A 19,499-nucleotide genomic window follows, 5' to 3' on the forward strand; every position below is an offset into this window, starting at 1 on the left:
TCTCCATAGCCCCCTTACACTGTACCCATCCTGTGAGGACATCCTCCTCTTTCCCATTCACGTGGATGCACCTTCCCCCAAATGTACAAACATTTTGTGACACACACCCAGACTCCTCTGGGGACTCACTCCCACATGTCTACACACTCACTCTTGGCTTCCTGTCTCCTTCCCACACAGAGACGTCCTGACATCTCACACAAGTCTTTACATCTGCTCTTAGGACCAGTCACACACCACTGTGCACTTAGCCCTGCAGGCATCCATACAGACCGACACACACACGCTCACATCACATTCCAGCCGTCAGTTCGCTCACACAGACTGTCTCCACCTGCACACTCTCCCACACGACGCTGTGTCCCTCTGCTGCAGTCTGCCCAGCCCACTCCTCCCTCCCTGTTAGCCTCCGTCAGTCCAGCCCTAGGCAGGCACAGGATGGTCAGGATGACTGTCATGACTGTCATGATGATTTATTTGTACAAAGGTCACCCAGGCAGGTCTGGGGAGCCAAGGGACAGAGGCCTTGACTATTCCTTCCCCCTCAGTAATTCTGATGGACGACTCCCTGCCCCTGCTGCTTTCTCCCCCTCTCTTCCCTCCTTCCTGTCCTTCCCTTCCTCTGTCTTTCTTCCCTCCCTCCTCTATCTTCTCTTCCCTCTCTTCTCCCTCTGCCTCCTCCATCTCCTTTCCCCACCCTCTCTCACTTGCTTGGGCACAGGACATATATACCAGAGCCATCCCAACAGTCCTCGGGCTTCTCCCCACCCCCGCAGAGTGTGCCCAAGGATTGCACAATAGTTACTGTGGCCCTCAGGGCTTGCTTGGTGGGCCAGTCCTACTTGGGAGCTCACCACTCTAGAGACAATTTGGAATGTCCTCTGGGACTCGAGAGAGGGGCTCAGGAATTGGACTTCCCCCTGCCCACATCTGCCTGCTGTTCAGGAGGGAGAGGTCAAAGGTCAGGGACAATGGCTTTACTTGAGGCAGAGTGGACCCTCTCTGGGACGGCCTCCTACACCTGCGCTTGCCCCAGCACCTTCTCCATCCCAGGTGGGAGAAGGAGTTCAAGATGAGGGTGAGGACTGAGGTCCAACCAGCCCTGTGGAGGGCCAGAAGTTGCCCCTTTCCCTGGGTTTCCAGGCAGTACACTGGGCCTGCCCCCCGGTGCAGGACATTGGCTATGATGTCAGGCCTAGGGCTCTAAGGCAGGGTGGGGTAGAAGAGAGATCTGTTAGGGGAAAGCTGAGTCAGGTGGGAAAGCCTTTCTCTGTTCAGCTCTTTCTCACCGTCCCAACACCTCCAAGGGTAGGAGAAAGCCAGAGGGTCCTCTCCAAGGGACCCTGGACTGCCATCTGCCTAAAGCTGCCACTGTCGCCGAAACCAGGAGCAACAGTGAGATCTGCCCACTTGCTTGGGTCCCTGTCCTTGTTCCACCCGAACTCCACTCAAATGCTCAATCCAGGTCCTCCTGTTCCAGAGCCAATCTGGTCCCATTCTGGTCACCAGACCCATCCTTTACCCGATTTCTTACTGAGCTCAGCCCGCCACAAATCTAACTGCCATGTCTCAGCTGTATGCTCTACTCTTGCCCAGCCTGACCCCAAGACCTCAAACCAGCCTTGGCCACTGCCCTAGACGCTCAGGTTCAAGTAGGCCCAAAGCCCAAACACTTGAATCAACAGCCATTCCACTATGCCAGTCCACAAACTGAATGTTGGGGACCCATGGGTGACCCAGAGTTCTACCAGCTTTTGTCTCAGGAGCCCACAGGTCATGGGTTGAAGGTCCGGTGGCCGCTAGGCCAGTCCAGATCTCTTCATCCATGGCCTCTCAGTAGCAGCCCTCACCGCCTTCAGCCCAGTACGCTGTCCTAGAGCTTGGCCTACTATTGAGCCCCACCTATAAATAGCTATTCAGGCCCCACCGATCACAGCCCCACCATGGGGCCAGCCGGCAACCCTCAGCCCGCCAGGGCATGCTCTAAGGAAGCCAATGGCCCCTCTCTGAGTCTCAGGCCAGCAGCTCCGGGGAGGAAACATCGACTTCCCACAGATAGGGAGCCGGAGGGCAGCGGGTGGGCTGGTGGGTTAGTGGGCAGATGGTCACACATCCCAGGGCCCAAGGCAGGGCAGGTAGTGAAGCCCCAGTACTCACAGGGGGGACGAGGGGAAACCCTTCCATTTTGCACGCCTGTAACATCCAGCTGAGCTCCAAGTTGGTCAGATCCCCTGCCTCGGTGGGGATCAGTGTGGATCCCCTCAGGACCGGGTGCCCCGTCAGGGGGGCTGGACGCGCGTGGGTCAGACGCAGGGCTCAGGCCTGCCCCCTGAGCTACAGGAGCCCTGGGTGAGCCCCCTCCCTTGACATTGCAGGGCCAGCACAAGTTCCTGATTTTATCGAAGGGCCTGCCACTGGGAGATAGTCCCCTTGGGGTGACATCACCGCCCCAGCCCGTTTGCATAAATCTCTTGCGCTACAGGAAGTCTCTGGCCGGCTGGGGCAGGTGGTGCTCAAAGGGCTGCCCTGGGAGGCTATGGGGCCAGGCCCCCTGCCTGAGGAAACTGGGGCTGAGAGGGAGAAAGAAAGGCCTCTGCTGCCTGGTCGCTAGGCCTTCTAAGGGTGTCCACCATTCTTCCAAACCCATACTACTGAATTCTCAGACTCCTATTGTGGCGGATCACCTCTTTGAGGTCAGAATAGTGACAGCGACGGGTCCCTAATTTGTAGAGTGAATCTGGCAGGTGGAAGACTTTGATCCCAAGGCTGCCAGGTGTGGGTCTTCCTGTAGGCCCTTCAATCCCTGCTAGGCCTACCTAAACCAGTCAGGACCCACATTGTATCCCTTTTCCTGGCTCCTCAGGCGTCTTCCCTTCCTCCTGGGAAAGGCCATGCTTGGCTTTTTGTATTGCCCTCTTCCCAGCTAAGTACCACAGCTGCTTCCAGATCCCTAGAAATGGTGTTCCCAGCCCAGATCTCTCAGTTTCCCAAACTCTTCCTAGTGTCTTGTATGCTCAGCCTTCCATCTTTTCCCTACCCTTATCTCTCTGATTGTCTGTTCATCTCTCCAACCCACCACACCAGTCAGAGTTACTCACCTATCTGTTAGTCCAACTGCTCACTTATTTTTCAGCCTGTCAATCAGCTCACCCACTTACCCTTGTGTTTGGAGACATGTTTGCTCAGCCACCTGTCTGTCCACATGTCATCCCATCCATCTGATAACAGTTCATATTTTTATCTGTTTTTCCTCTATATAATGTCAGTCTGGTCATCTATTGATGTGTTAATCCATCCGTCTATTCACTTAGCCTACATATCCATTCATTGTCTGCCTGTCTATCCATCTCCCTGTCCATCCATCCATCCACCCACCTACTTATCCATCAGTCATTTACCTACCTATCCATCCACTCATCACCCCCACCCATTCACTAGTACCCATCCACTAGTCACTGATCTGTCTCCCCATCAGTCTGCCTATCTGCATATCTATCCATCCATGCATGCATCTTCCAAAGGTTAGTTAACTCTAAGCTCTATGCAAGTAAAAATGTTTCCTGTCCTTCAGAGATCCAGTCTAGAGGGTAGAGCAATGAATAAACCACACACACACACACACACACACACACACACACACACGCATGTATACACATGAACACATACACAGACATGCACACATACACACGTACACACTCGCACACACACGCGCACATATGCACATACACACACACACACACACACACACACACACACAGAGTGAATCTACTCTGTTGAGGGTGAACTTTTTTTGTTTTTGTTTTTCGAGACAGAGTTTCTCTGTAGCTTTGGAGCCTGTCCTGGAACTAGCTCTTGTAGACCAGGCTGGCCTCGAACTCACAGAGATCCGCCTGCCTCTGCCTCCCGAGTGCTGGGATTAAATGTGTGCACCACCACTGCCTGGCTTCTTGAACTGTTTAACATCTGAGATTGACCTTGAACTTTTGATCCTCCTGCCTCCACTCCTCAGCACTGAAAATGTGAGCCCCCACACTCAGTAGCCCGGTTTATGTGGCGCTGGGGATTGCGCTCAGGGCTTCAAGCACAGGCAAGCACTCTGTCAACTGAGTTTCACCTTCAGACCCTACCTTGTTTTCTTCATGTGCCTGTCTGCTCGTTTGTTCAGTCATCCATTTACTAACGTCTTACTTAGTGTCTTCTGTGTGCTGGGCCTATAAGGTCACACAAACAGGAATGAGGCCTGTGTGGTTATAGAGAGATGTGCAAACAGACTGTGGGTCTTGAGGAGAGAATGCAGGAGAGAGAGGTAGGGGGTACGTCATTTGGTCAGAAACATCCTGGGAACAGTGTGCAAGGGGTATCACAAAGTCATGCCTGGCTGAGAAGGCAGCCCGGCAGAGGCAGGGAGTTAGAAAACAATCGCAACAGTGAAGTGCCATCACTGTGGCCAGGGGAGTTAGAAAACAATCGCAACAGTGAAGTGCCATCACTGTGGCCAGGGGAAAGGTATGATGGGAAGGCAAACAACCCTTAGTACTAAGTCCAGGAGCCTGAGATGAATATGGGGGCCCTTGGCGGAGTTTCTGCTGCTTCTAGAAGGCTAGTGTGAAGTTCTGTCTTATGATCACAGTCAGGATGTCAGGTGGGTTGCATTGCCAAGATTCAAGGGCTTCCAGCAAAAGAAAGATTTCGTTTTCTTTCTTCTTTTTTTTTTTTTTTCGAGACAGGGTTTCTCTGTGTAGCTTTGGAGCCTGTTCTGGAACTAGCTCTTGTAGCCCAGGCTGGCCTCAAACTCACAGAGATCTGCCTGCCTCTGCCTCCCTAGTGCTGGGATTAAAGGCATGTGTGCCACCACCACCCAGGTAAGAAACATATTCTATTGTCCTCTGTCTGTCCAAACCCATGGCAGCTGTATAAGGCAGCTTATAAAAAAGACTCAGGGTTGGTCAAAGAGATGGCAGAGTGGGTAAGAGATGTACTGCTTTTGCAGAGGACCTAACCCAGGAGATCTGATGTTTTCTTCTGGCACACACGTGATGCACACACGTACCACAAGTAAAACACTTGCTCACATAAAATAATGAAGTAAATCTCAAAAAAAAGTTTTTGTTTTGTTTTGTTTTGTTTTTTTAAAGTAAGAGAGAGATCCAGGGTGGTTGGGAGAAATCTCAGTCATAGAGTACATGCTTAGCATTCGCAGGGTCCTGAGTGCAGTCCCTACTACAGAACAGACCTGGTGGGACCCAGACTAAAACTCTCTAGAAATGTGATGACTGGCTCCCATCCTCTGGACAACACAGTAGCCTGTGATTGAGAACCCCTCAGCAGCTTCCCGCTTCTCTCCCAAAGGCCTCCCAGGCCTCTTCCCCTCTCACCGCCAGGGAACTGCTGTTGTTAAAATATGGAATCCGAGATTCTAAGGTGCAATTCAAGCCTTGCACCTCACAGGAGGAGCTCAGGGCCCACAGAAGGGCTCCTAGCCTGACCCCAGTCACCAAGGGAAACATCTGAGATTCAGCATTCACTGTGGTGCTGAGTTGGGGCATTCAGCAGGTTGAGTTAAATGATCTTCACAAGCCGTTTTCAGTTTACAGTGAGTTCACCAGGCTGCACCATCTAGTTCCACTACAGGCTGTGGAGCATCAGTGCTGTGCTAGCTTTAAAGCAAGAGCAATAGAGGGAGTCTGCCAATGTATAGCCCAAGGTAACAGTGTCTTTAAAAAGAGACTTGGGTGATGGGTGGTGGTGGCACACGCCTTTAATCCCAGCACTTGGGAGGGAGAGGCAGGCGGATCTCTGTGAGTTTGAGGCCAGCCTGGTCTACCAGAGCAAGTTCCAGGACAGACTCCAAAGCTACAGAGAAACCGTGTCTTGAAAAACCAGAGAGAGAGACAGAGAGAGAGAGAGAGACAGAGAGAGACTTGGGTGAGGGTAATAGAGCAATTTGAGTTTAGTTCCAGCACCTACATAAAAAGCCGGCATGGTGGTATACTTCATAAACCCAGCACTCAGGAGGTAGAGGCAGGTGAGACCATCCTAGCCATATCAGTGAGTTCAAGGCAAGTGAGAGACCCTGTCTCAAAAACAAAGGTAGACAGTAGCTTGGGAAACTATACCTGAGGTTGACCTCTCTCTTCTATATACATGAGCACACATGTACATGAGTGTGCACACACACACCAGGGAAAACTGTTGGTTTGGGGTCTGTGGCCATTATGGATGTTTCCATCCTTGTGATCTCATGGGACTAAGGCAACAGCTTGTTAAAGTGAGGCCAGGCGATCTACTCAAGCAGGGCCACACAGCTGTGGGAGAGGCCTGGCTGCTGGGCAGGTCCAGGTTTTCCAGTATCAAGGGGAGGGCAAGAGAAATAGAGGACAGCAGTGTGGAGCTGGCACAGTAGCCTCAGGTAGGGAGGGAAGAGACTGAGGGAGAAGACAGGACAAGGAGGAACAAGGGAAGATGGGACCTGTGACCCCAGAGAAGGAAGCACACCCCAGCCTCCTCCTGTCCAGCAGAAAGGGTCCTGAACTTTCTGAAGGTCAACAGGTGCCCCTTGCCTGACTCATTCTCTTTGGCAGGAAATTGGTTTGGAACCGAAAATATTGGAATCTTCAGGGAATAAAAATGAAAACAAAGTTTTAAATTATCTTTTATTTTTGAGTTGATAATGCAGACATATGTTATAGACGGTATGAAAAGGCCAACAGCATTAGTTTCTCCTGCACAGGCTGCCTCACCTGTCACATGACACTCTCTAGGGTTGTGATTCGGTCCTTTACAGTGTTTACCCAGACGGTAGCACACCGTGTTCATGATGGTGTGAAAGAAACACTGTCAACAGAAATTTTAGGTGAAGAAATTCAGATTTTGAATGTTGACCTTCTCCAGGCCAAGCAGCACACAGAGTAGGTGCTGGCTGTCAGCTGCACAGCGGCTGATCCTGCCTGTGAGCATTTTTGCTGAGCTAGGATGGGAGAAGGTTAAATACATTCAATACATCTTACAGGATTTATTTGTATTATCTTGAATTATGTGTCTATATGGGGTAGTAATGTGCCCATGAGTGCAGGGGCCCTCAGACTTCAGAAGAGGATTTTGGATCCCATAGCACAATGTTTCTCGATCTTCCTAATGCTGCAACCCTTTATATAATTCTTTATGTTATGGTGACCCCCAACCATAAAATTATTTCATTGCTACTTTGTAACTATAATTTTGCTATTGTTATGAATTGTAATCTAAATATCTGATTTGCAGGATGTCTGATATATGACCCTAAAGGGGTCAAGACCCACAGATTGAGACCCGCTGCTCCCTCTGCTCCAGAGCTGGAGTTATAGGTGACTTTAGCCCGCTGCAAGAGCAATGCACACTCTTTAACTGTTAAGCCATCTCTCCAGCCTTTTTCTTTTCTCTCTCTCTCTCTCTCTCTCTCTCTCTCTCTCTCTCTTGGTTTTTTTGAGACAGGGTTTCTCTGTGTAGCCCTGGCTGTCCTGGAACTTGCTTTGTAAAGCAGGCTGGCCTCAAACTCAAGAGATCCACTTGCTTCTGCCTCCAAGTGCTGGCATTATAGACATGTGTCACCATTGTTTGGCATACATGCATTTTTTAAACTAAAACATATTGTGTTAGTCTCTGTATATTATGGGGGCAGGTATGTGTCACAGTCCAAATGTTGAGGTCAGCTGACAGCTCTGTGGAGTTCCTTCTTTTCTGCCATGTGAGATCCTAGGACTGAACTCAGGTTGTCAGCTTTGAGCGGCTAGTGCTCTTCCTTGTTGTCATTTCACTGGCCCTATTAAATGCATTTTTAACCAGAGTCATTTCCAACTTCTGATTACTTTACCAGGATGTAACGTGGCAATACCAGAGGGGGAAAATGTAGTTTGTTTTAAAAAAAAAAATAGGGCAAATGAGGTGGCTCAGTGGTAAGGCGCTATCCACCTAGCTTGACAACTTACTTTGCGCTGGGACCCACAAGCTGTCCTCTCACTACCACACATGCACATGGCACGTGTGCATGCCCCCCCAATGCCATGATGCACAAACACTAAATATGTGCAAAATTTTAAACTTTTTTTTTTTTTTTTTTTACTGAGATAGTGTCTTGTTATGGTTATCCTCAAATCCCTGGACCCAGGTAACTCTCAGTTTCATAAGTAGCGAGGACAGAGCTGAGGATGGTTGCAGTGTTAGGGCACGTGCTCAGCAAGCACAAGGCCACGAGTTTGATTCCCAAGTACTGAAAAACAAAGCAAAACCAAGTATCAAGGCTAAAGATGTCACCACATCCAGCGGTGTATCTATAGATTAGGGGACACCGTTTATGAAACAGAGTACATAAGGTATTTATGTGCAGTTAACACCTGTGAAATCATTACCCAGGTCAAGACATGAAACATCAGGGCTAGGAATGGAGCACTGTTAAAGAGAGACAGGCCAAAGGAGCCCAAGCGGAGGGTTCCCTAAGCGCCTCCTTGCCAGCTCCAGCTAAAAGGGACTCTACGCTATCTTTCATTATTTCCTTTTTCTTCTTTTATTTTTTTCCTGGTACTGAGCTTCAGTTAGGGCCTCGTATGCTAGTCAAGTATTCTGCCACTGAGCCAACCCTCCTCTGACATTTTAATATGAAACACAGTGTCCAGGCAGACTTTGCCCAACTTGCTGCTCGGTCCCATCCTCTCCAGAAGCTGGGATTCCAGGTCTGTGCCACCAGACTCAACACGCTCTTCTTTGTGATCCTGGGGTTTGAAGACAAGGTCTCACTGTACTGGGCCAGCGCTTGCTCGAAACTCCAGCCCTGTCCTGTCTGTCTTCCTTATGAATGAATGTCTTTAAAAGTAAATTTTATTTCCTTACTTACTTATTGAGATCACGTGGATCTGGTTAGCCTGGAACTCAGTATGTAACCCAGACTGGGTATATAATTTATTTATTTTCATAGTGGACTTTAATTTTTATAGAAAACTTACAGGAACTTCGGCTGTCACTGCTTCCTGCAGTATGGCTGCTGTGTGCTGCCATGGCCCATTGCATTGCCGGACAGTGTCTGTGGTCACAGTTTCTGTAACTAGGCCCTTATTAATTTGGGTTATTTATAATCTTTTATTCTTTCTTTTTTCTTGCCTTGAACTCACAGGTCTTCTGGCCGTGCTTCCCAGATGTTGCAGTTACAGACTCGCGTGTCTCTGCTCAGCACAGTCCGCTGTTCTAAGCGGAGCTGCAGTTGGTAAAATACCCTAGTTTGTACACATGCGAGGCTATGTCTAGCAAAATGTCTAAAAGTTGAATTACAAGGTCACAGAGAGATAATAGACAGGCTGACGCTGCCCTATTCCCCTTAACTGAATTGTGAGAGTGCCGCTTTCCTACCCTGGACAAGAGAGTGGCCTGCGGAGTGACAGGGAACTCAAGCAGGCTTGCCTGGCAGTTGTGTCTCCCTTTGCCCTTCTGAGCCGGTGGCTGAGGGAGGCGGGCAGGGTCTAATGCAATGGCAGAGTAGGCCCCCAACAGGAAACCCGACAGGAGTCCTGTAACTACAGACAGGGCATGACCCCCAACCTCCCGGCCCTTGTGGTCCAAAGGGCTGATCCCCTGGAGCTGTGACCAGATGCCTAATCACCAAGGGCTGGGAAAGCTGACCGAAAAGAGCTGAGCCCATGTACTGAAATGGCCGTCTTGCAACTTCCTCTCATGGTTGAGACACTTGGGAGAGGCTCCGGGGGCCCCAGCCTGGGTCACTTGGGCCCCTCAGAGCTCCCCAGGCTTTGGTCACAGCACAGGGTGATGCTTGAGGACACTGAGAGAGTCAACCAATATTTCCTTGGGGTCTCTAGATTCTAGGTGACCAGAAGAGGCAGGGATCTTTTTCTGCCCTCATGGCAAGGACAGAGAGATGACAGACACAGTATCTGGGTGGCTTTGTTAGACGCAAACAAGCCTTCCTATGGAGAGAGCATGCAGCCAGGAAGGGGCTCAGATGCTGGAAGCTGGAGGTCTTAGACGGACAAGCAGGGCGGGCGCACAGGCGGTTCTGAGCAAGGACAGCAGAGCAGCCCTGTAGGACCTGTGCTTGTCGGGCCCAGTGGCGGGTACTCATCAGATCTGAAGCTGCTTCCACCCTCATCTCCCTGGGATCAGGCCACAGAGGCTCTGAAGCCGTTTGCATCTTGCAGAGTTCCTCAGCCAACCCGGAACAGAAAAGGCAGGAAAAACCTCCAGCAAGTGCTTTCTAGAGTACTGTGAACAGCTGGCATCTATTGGACACATACTGTTTGTCAATGCTAATTCATTCTGTCTTCCTATGGTTCTATATGGCAGGCCTTATCACCGCTGTTTTGCAGGTAAAACAAATGAGGCCAGAGATGTGAGGGTATCACAAAGGGCACACACCTGGCTGGTGAGTGGGGCCGGAGGCACCTACAGCTCCCAGTGCCCAAAGGCCTGGGCTTCTGTAGCTGTCCCAGCTCTAGAGTTCCTGTATCTCTCCCTACTTGAAAGACTTCCTTAGCTCTTACCTGTTCAGAGCTGAAGCCCACTTGGGGACCTGTGATGGAGGCTCCTACCCTTGGAGTCTAGCTAGCCCTACCCCCATGCCAGCCAGAAGACATACTCAACATTCCCAGAACCTCTTTCTCAATCTCCCACGGACTTTGCTCATGGGTTCACCCCCTTCCACACCCTAAAGGACACTATCTCTCCAAGGCTTAACTCCCCCCGGCTGCCCTTTTTGCAGTTTGCCCTGTCTCTCCCAAGCCTTAGTTTCCCCTCCTGTTCTATTCCAGTCCCTGGTGCCTGTGCCCAGCACCAGCGCCCAGATCAGCTCACATGCCTCTGACTCTTGCTCTACCCCAGCTCCTGCTGACCAGGCCGCAGATGCGGAGTTCACCTCCTGGCCACATCACTCAGCCTCGGGTACCTCAAACCCACCACCACCCACAGCGACTTCCGTCTGCTCACCACGGGCAGCACCACACCCTCAGCTTGCTCACCGAGGACAGGAGCTGCTTCCCCACTTAGGCCCCCTCCTCTATGGAGCCCCCTCTACCATCCCTTTCTAAGGTCCTCTGTACCTGCCCCCCGTGGATTGGCTGTGTGCCCTTCTATCGAGTTCCTTCCCCTCTCCAGAGCTCAGGCTCAGCTCAGCTCTAGAGAGGCATCAACAAGAACCATATTCCAACCTTGTTTCCAAGATAAAAGTCCACATTGTGTGTCTTCTTCCATGGCCTCTGCAAACGCTTCCTGAGGCCTGCAGAGAACAGGCTCACAGCCCCTAAGCAGTCAGCATGACTCCTATCCCTGTCCCTCATCCCCTGCAAGGATGAGAGCAAGGAACCCACTGCTAGGGACCTTAGGCTCTTCATCCCCAGATGCGAGCAATCATAGGAGAGGCCTCTAGATATGGAGGTGGGGATTTCTCAAGGCTAACTGAAGGAGTAGGCACACTGTGTGGGGCATGCCATACCAGGCATCCCAGTCTGGGAAAGAAGACCTAGTCCCATCTCCAGAACTTAGCATCTTGCTTAGTTCATAGCCTTAGAGATCCTGAGGAAAGCAGTCAGAGAACTGGCGGAGACCTGGGAGATGGGCTATCTCTGCTGCGGGACAAGTCCCCACCACCCTAAAGGCAGTGTCTCCGAACTGTCTGCCCTCAGAAAAAGAAAAAGCAGGGACCTAGTGACTGAATGAGTGGGCTCTTTTAAAAGAAGGAAAACTAAGAAAGAGCTGCCACTGCTGTGAGCCCAGCACAACTGTCTTTTCAGTGAGGCTATGGGCAGGGGTTTCTTCTACTTTCCAGATAAACAATGGGCCTACCTCCTGCACAGGTGGAAAGGGGCCACGTTTGCCTCCCCTCAGATCTCATGCTGGATGGGAAGGTTGTGTGTTCCCTGAGGTTGTACGTTTGAGGTTTTTGTGACAGGGTTGAATGAGGGGTGCTAAGTGAGGTTTCTGAGTTCAATTCCCGCGCTATGGGGAGAGAGCCCAGTACATTGGGCCTGGAAGGAGTTAATTTTGTTAGGGGCCTGAGTGAATCAGACACTCCGCAGGCTGCAATGGAAATTCCCTGTGCATGGCATGTGGTCACCCAGAAAAGGGAAACGGTGCTTTTCGGAGCAGAGGACAAAAGGGGCTGGAGCCTGGGAGCAGACGCCTGCCCGGGTGGGGCTGGCAAGGGTACTATGAACAAGGAGACTTGGTCTCTGGCTCTGTTCAGGCTCTGAGTAGGAGGGAGGTGAGGCCTGCCAGGTTTTGCTAAGGTTTTGTCGGAGGGCCTTGGTAGGTGGGTAGGAATTCAGCAAAGTGAAGAGCAAAGAAAGGCACCCAGGCTATGGGAACCCTGGAGCTGAGGCATGGGGTGTGACTCAGCGTGGATACCCATCTGCATTGCTTTCCTTTCAGACATGGGCCATCCCAAGAGGCACCTCTCCGGTACCCCTTCTCCCATCCCGGGCAACATCATTGCTCCTCTCATCCCCCACAGCCTTCTCTTGGAACGCTTGGGATTTTGTAGCTCATTTGCCTTCCCCATTAAATCACAGGTTTCCAGGGCCAGAAAATGAGTCCCAGCTACAGAAATACTGGGCACCTGGCACAGGGCTAGCATGACTAATGTTTGTGAGGATTCAGAGAACTGGACTCTAAGTCTCAGAGAAGCTAGGTAAGACTCAGCTGACTGTGGATGAACCAAGTTCAGGCTAGTGCCTTCCCTCAGCCAGGACATGGTAAGAGAGGACTGAGCAGGCAGAGAAGGCCAGGGCTCCTGGGCAGGAGTACTGTAGCTAGGGGAGGGGAGTGGCTCCATGGTCTAAGGCTTGCTTCCTCCCAGGTCATCTCTGCTGCTTCTGTCCTTGTCACAGCTGGGATATGTCTGTCCCGCCAAGAGAAAAACTGGGGAGCGAAGGGGGCCAGGCAGAGGAGAGATAGGGCATGAACCTCTAGCCTGACACTTTTTTTTTCTTCCAAGACAGGGTTTCTCTGTAGCTTTGGAGCCTGTCCTGGAACTCATTCTGTAGATCAGGCTGGCCTCGAACTCACAGAGTTCCACCTGCCTCTGCCTCCTGAGTGCTGGGATTAAAGGCATGCACCACCACCGCCCAGCTAGCCTGACACTTAAGAGTTTGCCCTTGGGTGCACGGCTGCCTCTCGGAGCCTCTGTTTCCACTTTATGATGAGACTGTTTTGTTTTGGCGAGAGATGGATGACCGTGGACTGTGTGCCCCGTGCGTCCCTGTGCGCCCCTGTACCCGAGGCTGTCTTCCCTCAGTAAGGGTTTTCTTATTATTTGATTTGAGAGAGGGTTTCATATCATCCAGGCTAGCCTTGACCTTGGTATTTATCAAAGGATAACTTTGAACTTCTAATCCTCTTGTACTTTCTGAGTGCCGGCATCACAAGTGTGTGCCACCACAATTGTTTCTATGGTGCTGGGGACCAAGCTCAGGGCTTTGTGCCTACTGAGCTACACTCTCAGCCTCCAAGTAATGGTTTTGTGTTGCCAGTTATTTGTCTTTTGAGCCTTCTGAAGTACCAACCTGCCTACTAGTTCCTGAGCAGTGCTGGGCTCAGCTCAAGTCTGGACCCTCACAAGCTTGGCCTGAAATTCAACTTTATAGAATGATGGCCAGGCTTCCTGCCAAGAAGCGTGTTATGAGGGCCCCAGGGACTCCAGTACCACCCAAGTTGGTTAAATCTCTTGACCCCACATATCCACTGTGAAGGTTAAGAATGGCCAGAGAAGACACCCTTGGGCGGAGGCCTGAAGCTCGATGGCGGCCATTGAGGTTGGACCTTTTCCAAGCATGAAAGGGAACTGAGAACTGTGGGAATGTGTTTGTGCAGGCCAGGGTGGGCTGGCACTGCTGGGAGGGGACAGCTCCAAGAGCGTCGCTTGTTGGGGTCCTGGGATGGAAAGATGGGGACCCCCAGGAAAGTACTGTGGGGGTCAGAGGTCACTGTGAGGTGCTTGCAGAGAGTCTAGAGCTGACCAGGCAGTGGGAGGTTGGGAGGCTGTGCGGGAAGGAAAGAGGAAGCCACGGAGAGAGGGGGCTGGGCCAGTGGGGACGGAGTGGGAGTGGGGGCTGGGGGCCTGGAGCCACTTTGGCCACAGCCACTTCACTTCTCCTGGTTTCGGTTTGTAAATAGCTCTGTGCTGGAGGAATGGGCCCTGTCCGTCTATAACCTGTGTCCAGTGAGGCTTGGGTCTGAGGGGCCTTGCAGATGCTTAAAGCCTGAGGTTCGAGGATCGCAGGCAGTCTTTGGTCTGAGGAGGTGGGTTCTGGTGGGCCCAGCTCTGGGCAGTCAGACCTGTGGTCACTGAGGTAACGCAGCTGGACTGGAGGAGCTGCAGAACTTGATGACCTGGCCAGATGGCGCTTATTTATAACTGAGCCTCCGTGGCCAGGGCAGCTGCTATGTCGCCAACTCAGCACCCAGACCCAGAGCATGGAACTGTGAAGGCCAGGCTGGTCCGACGGCCACTTAGCCTGAGCCTCAGGGTCAGGGGACTCCAAAGTTCCTTCAGCTGAGACTGGTCTCTTGTGATTGGCAAATCTTGGGATTAGAAGGGAACTTCCTGTGGAGTACACATCTCAAAACATCCTAGACCAATGAGGTCTACCTAACTTAGTCCACAAACTCGTCAGGGTCCAGGTGCTTGGGGCTCAGCCTTCTGGAAGCCTTCTTGTTCTCTGCAAGGCCACACAAAGCAGAGTCATCCCCTTCTGTTCTCGAAATACCAGCTCATGAGCAAAGCAAACAGCTTCGGGAAGAGGCGATGTCAACCTCAAGGCATGCCCGTAATGGCAACACCCATCTCACTCTGGCAAACAGGCTGAGTGCAAGGGATAGGATTGGGTCTCCTCCAAGGCTCCTGGGTCACTTCATGTGGGCCTCCATCTCCTTGGGAGGTGGGGACCCTGCAAATGACCGCCAACCTTCTAAGGAAGGGTGTTAGGGTGTCAAACCCTTTCCCAGTGTCCTTCTGATCAACTATTGTCCCTCTGTTCCATTAACACCGGGACTGTCAAACTTGGTCCTGGTGGGTCCCACCAGGTGGCTTACCCTCTTCCTGTCTCTGTGATTTCCCTTTCTGCCAAGGTCTATGCCAAGTCCCACCTCTGGGGGGCTCAGCTTCAGTGCTGTCCCCAAAGTTGTGGCTCTTGGGATGAGAAGCTCAGTGGATGTTAGAACTAGGGCCTATGTGGGCTAGGAATTATACATCATGGCTGCCATGACACTCCACAAAACGAGAAACCAAGGGCTGAATCATGGAGGAGACTTGAAGTGGCATTTAGAGAGAGTAAGTCAGAAGAACCATGTGCCCTCACTGCCAGCCTGGCTCTGTCACTCCAGCTGCTGACCAGAGTCATACTATGCCTGACTTTCCCCCTTTTGACAGGTGTTGTTGGTAAGCCAAGACTAGGCGTCAGTGTAGGCATGGCCACCCACTGCCCAGATCTTTAGTTTGAGGATGCTAGGTCCCTCAGTCCTTCTGGGCAGGGTCAGTGTGCCCAGCCTGGAGCCGCCCTGGCTGCAGCTGCCCCTATTTCCACATCGGCAGCAGCAAGGCCGGTGCCTGAGAAAACAGGAAGCGCCCGGTCACCACAGGAAGCATGTGTGCGCTGCCTCCCCACCCCCTGCCCATTGCAAAACGCCAACAGCCCTATTACCACAGGCACCACACAGGGGCTGGGAGAAACGCTCCTGCCACCAGGCCCGCGGAGGAGCAGACAGACCCTGGCTTGCAAGAACAGGTCCTACTGTGAACTAAGGGAGCCTAGGATTTTCTGGGCCCTCAGATCTCAGGTCATTTTTCTTCAAGGTTCTTGACCCAGTACACAAACTGGACTGAGCCAGGCCTTCTGTGGCTGCCCTTAAGTCAGAATATGGGGTCAGGGGTCACAGAAAAGCCATATCTCCAATACGGTATTTACCACTTGGAGACACCTGGCCTTCAGATCCTAACCGAGACCTTTAGCCCCTGAACCTGCCATCTCTACCACCCCAGGAAGCCTGTTGCGGTGGAATCCACACCTGCTTTACCCTCTGCCCAGACAGTACTTTGCCCACCTTGGGGTAGCCTGCCTTTGGAAGATCAGGGCCCCTCCCATCCTACCCTGTCTGCCCGACTCACCTCTCACTCCTGGTCCCCATGCCCTGCCCTTGGAAAGAGATGGTAGTCCAGTAAGGCTGAGGCCCAGGGTCTGTGGAGGCCTGTGTTCCTCCAACCCCGGGGGACAGCAAGGAAAAGAGAAGAGAGCAGAGCATTTCATGGCTATAATAAATCAAAGGGGGAAGTCAGAGCCGGAGAAATAACAAACTTCCCTAGCCTGGGCACAGGGACCTGCCAGGCAGCAGCACGGGGCACCCTGTAACCTTCCCTCCTTCCTTCTGCCTTCTCCAGCCAGCACCCAGATCTCTGCTGCAGTCTAGCTCCTCACCTGCCCAGAGCCTCCTTCCAGGTATCTATCTACCCACCAACCCTCCTCACTGCTCTCTGGGACTAAGCACCCAGAGAAACTCAGGAAACTCAGGTCCTGATTGCTTCCTAAGAGGCACAGAAAGCCCCAGTCTGTGTGCCAGTCCTGGAGAGTGGATGTCAGAGTGCATAGCAAAAGGGCATGAGGATGATGTCAGAACAGCAGCCTCAGGGCACAGAGAGAGAGGGGAGCCTCTGAGAACTGTGAACAAGATCCCTGAGGCAGAATGGACATGTGTCTGTGAGAGAAGATGGCTGAAGCAGGGAGTAGAGGCAGAGATGGCCCTGCACCGTGGCAACAGGCCAGGCCTTTGCCTTGTCCTTGCTCTTTTCCCAACCCCCAGTTGTCGTTGGATGGAACCATGGTGTGTCTCCCTGAATTGCCCACTTAGGGAAAAGACTCAAAGGGTGTTCTTTATAAAAGAGGTGCCCCTTCCATGTTAATAAGAATGAAGACAGGCAGTGGTGGCACATACCTTTAATCCCAGCACTCGGGAGGCAGAGGTAGCTGAATCCCTGAGTTCAAGGGCAGCCTGGTCTGCAGAGGGAGTTCCAGGACAGTCAGAGATACAAAGAGAAACCCTGCCTCAAAAACAAAAACTAAAAGGATAAAAACTTGTATGGCCTTGTAAGATGAAAAATTTCATATTTTTTTTCTAGTTTTGGGGTCTCCACGATCAGGAGTCCTTCCTTCTGCTCCACCTCCGCTGTTGGGGTATAGGTGAAGGGGGGGATGCAGATGCCTCTGCTGACGACCTTATGATGTGGTGAACTCTTGCTTTCTCCAGTTCTCCGCTCCCACCATGAGCCCCGGCGTCACAGTGATGCCATCCTGGCGTGTCTGGGGGATACACTGAAACAAGATCACACCAGTTCACTGGCAGCCTTGTCAGGCAACAGACCCTGGGGCATGTGCCGTGTGTGAACCTTGGTAAGTGAATTCACCTCCCTGAGCCACAGATCCTGAACCTGAAAAAGGAGGAATGCCTGCTTTTAAGCTGCAAGCCTTGCAAACAAGGTTTGGAATGGGGCCTCTGGTGATCCTGCGGCCAGTACTGTACCACAGTCTCCTTCCTGCCTCCTCCCGAAATCCCCACTTCCTCCCCAACACCTGACTGACTTAGGTGAGAACCTTGACTCCCCATTCTTCTCTGAGCACCCCAGGGCCCCTGGCCTTGCTTTGACCTTTCCTGGTCTGGGAGAATGCCATAACGGGGCTTCTCAGCCCTCAACCAAGGGGCTCCCCCTGGGGAAGAGAGGCCTTGGAGGCCTTAGCGTCTGCTGTGGAGGACTCTCCATTTCTGCTGCACTTCTTGCCCACCACGTCTGTTTAGATGACCTGTGCCAGTCCACTTGCTCATTAACATCTTTAGTACTTGCAGTTGTGGAATTAGCTCCATTTTAAAGGTGAGAAAACTGAGGCCCAGAGCAGAGGAGTGACCTAAGCTGCGAAAGGGAGCTAGCTGAGTCCTTGAGCCCACCAGCCCAGGATAAATTCTATGTAAACAGTAGATGGACAGCTTGTTTTGTTTAGAACCCCACCACTGCCGGGCCAGCGGCCATCCCTTCCTGGGTCTGCTTTGGTGCTATTTGGTGCTGTTTCTCCTGATCCTGCCTGGAAGATGCTAGAGTCAGAGAAACTCCCTCAGGTGTCTGCAAGAACAGAGACCACAAAATCGAAAATCCCAGCAATTGGGAGGTGGAGACGGAAAATCAGAAACTCAAGGTCATCTTAAAGTAAACAGCAAGTTTCAGACCAGCTTGGGGTGTGTGAGACTCTTTAGTAAAAACAAACAAACAGGGACAGCAAGATGGTTTATTTGGTAAAGGTGCCTGCCACCAATCCTGACAACCTGAGGTCAGTCCCCAGGACTCCCATGGTGAAATGAGGGAGCAGATGCCTGTAAGTTGTCCTTTGATTACCACATGTTCATCATGGTATGTTCTTGTGCAAGCACACACACCCCGCGCACACACACACAGGCTCTTAATGTAATGATAACTTAAGAAAAACAGAATATGAGGCCAGGCATGGCTGGTGGACACCTTTAATTTTAGCACTCAGGAGACAGAGGCGGGTGGATCTCTGAGTTAGAGGCCAGCCTGGTGAGGAGACGTGGAGCAGCCCCCTCGATTCAGAGGCCCCTTCTACCTCTGTGGACTTGCAGCAGAGGAACAGTAGTGTGGGGCTCTAGACCAGAGTCCAAACCTTCGTGGTGCTGCGGCCCTCAGTGCAGCTCCTCACGCTGAGGTGACCCCAACCATAACTGGTTTCATCGCTACCTCAGAGGTGTAATGTTGTGACTGCCATGAATTGTAATGTAAATAGCTATGTTTTCCCCAGATGGTCAGTGCGACCCCTGTGAAAGGTCATCTGACCCACAGGCTGGGAACTGCTACCCTATAGGGTAACAGGCTGAAGAAGGTGTAGTCCCATCACCTGGACCCCATTTGTAAGTGTTGTTTTTGTTGTAAGTTGGTGTTGTTTTATGGGTTTGGATGTTTTGCCTGCACGTATGTTTGTACACCACATGTACCGCATCCGTGGACCCCTGGAACTGTTGTTACATTCTGTTGTAAACTGCCATGTGGTACTGGAGCTTCTAGAATTCAGGTTCTCGGCAAGAGCTTCCGTCTGTTTTTGAGATGGGGTCTGTCTATGTGGCCCTGGCTGGCCTTTAATTCAAATTGTAGACCAGATTGGCCTCAAAGTTAGATCTGCTGAGCCCTGGGATTAAAGGACTGAGACACCACATCTAGCCTCATTTTTGTGAGTAAGAGCAGTCCCTGAGGAAGTAACTTGACCCTACAGTTGGGAGACAAAGGAGGAACGTGCCTAATCTGGCCTGGACATGTCGAATCTGACTTCACTGGCATCCAAAAACAGCCTCGTTCCTCCACAGCTTCAGAACAGCTCCCAGCAGGCCTGAGAGACAGGGGAAGCTCCTCCCCTTCGTCCCACAGCCTGCCTGGGCGGTGAAGCCCTTGTACAACTCCAGTTTGGTTGCATTTAACAGAG

The 19,499-nt window shown here is 51.8% G+C and overlaps 1 protein-coding gene and 1 long non-coding RNA gene across 4 annotated transcripts in view; one reads left to right on the forward strand and one right to left on the reverse strand.

The window, feature by feature from the left end:
- The window catches only part of Spi1 (Spi-1 proto-oncogene), a 31,762-nt gene extending 15,511 nt beyond the window's left edge, over positions 1–16,251 (reverse strand). The window contains exon 1 of one of the 3 annotated variants that reach the window (XM_048428412.3): positions 16,136–16,251. Coding sequence is in view for 2 of the 3 variants with exons in the window: in XM_048428410.3 (XP_048284367.1) it covers positions 2,158–2,202 (45 nt within the window). In the remaining variant the exon portion in view is untranslated. Of the gene's footprint in view, positions 1–2,157; positions 2,415–16,135 lie in introns of those variants that run through there. The other 2 variants (XM_048428410.3, XM_048428411.3) reach the window with 2 other exon arrangements.
- A 5-nt stretch (positions 16,252–16,256) lies between these two features.
- LOC146892622 (uncharacterized) lies at positions 16,257–19,233 on the forward strand. Its single transcript, XR_015004116.2, has 2 exons — positions 16,257–16,463; positions 17,269–19,233. It is a non-coding gene; the product is annotated as an uncharacterized LOC146892622 (long non-coding RNA).
- Positions 19,234–19,499: the final 266 nt, after the last annotated feature.

The sequence above is a fragment of the Myodes glareolus genome, chromosome 10, assembly GCF_982192425.1.
Source record: "Myodes glareolus chromosome 10, mMyoGla1.1, whole genome shotgun sequence".
Taxonomy (NCBI): domain Eukaryota; kingdom Metazoa; phylum Chordata; class Mammalia; order Rodentia; family Cricetidae; genus Myodes; species Myodes glareolus.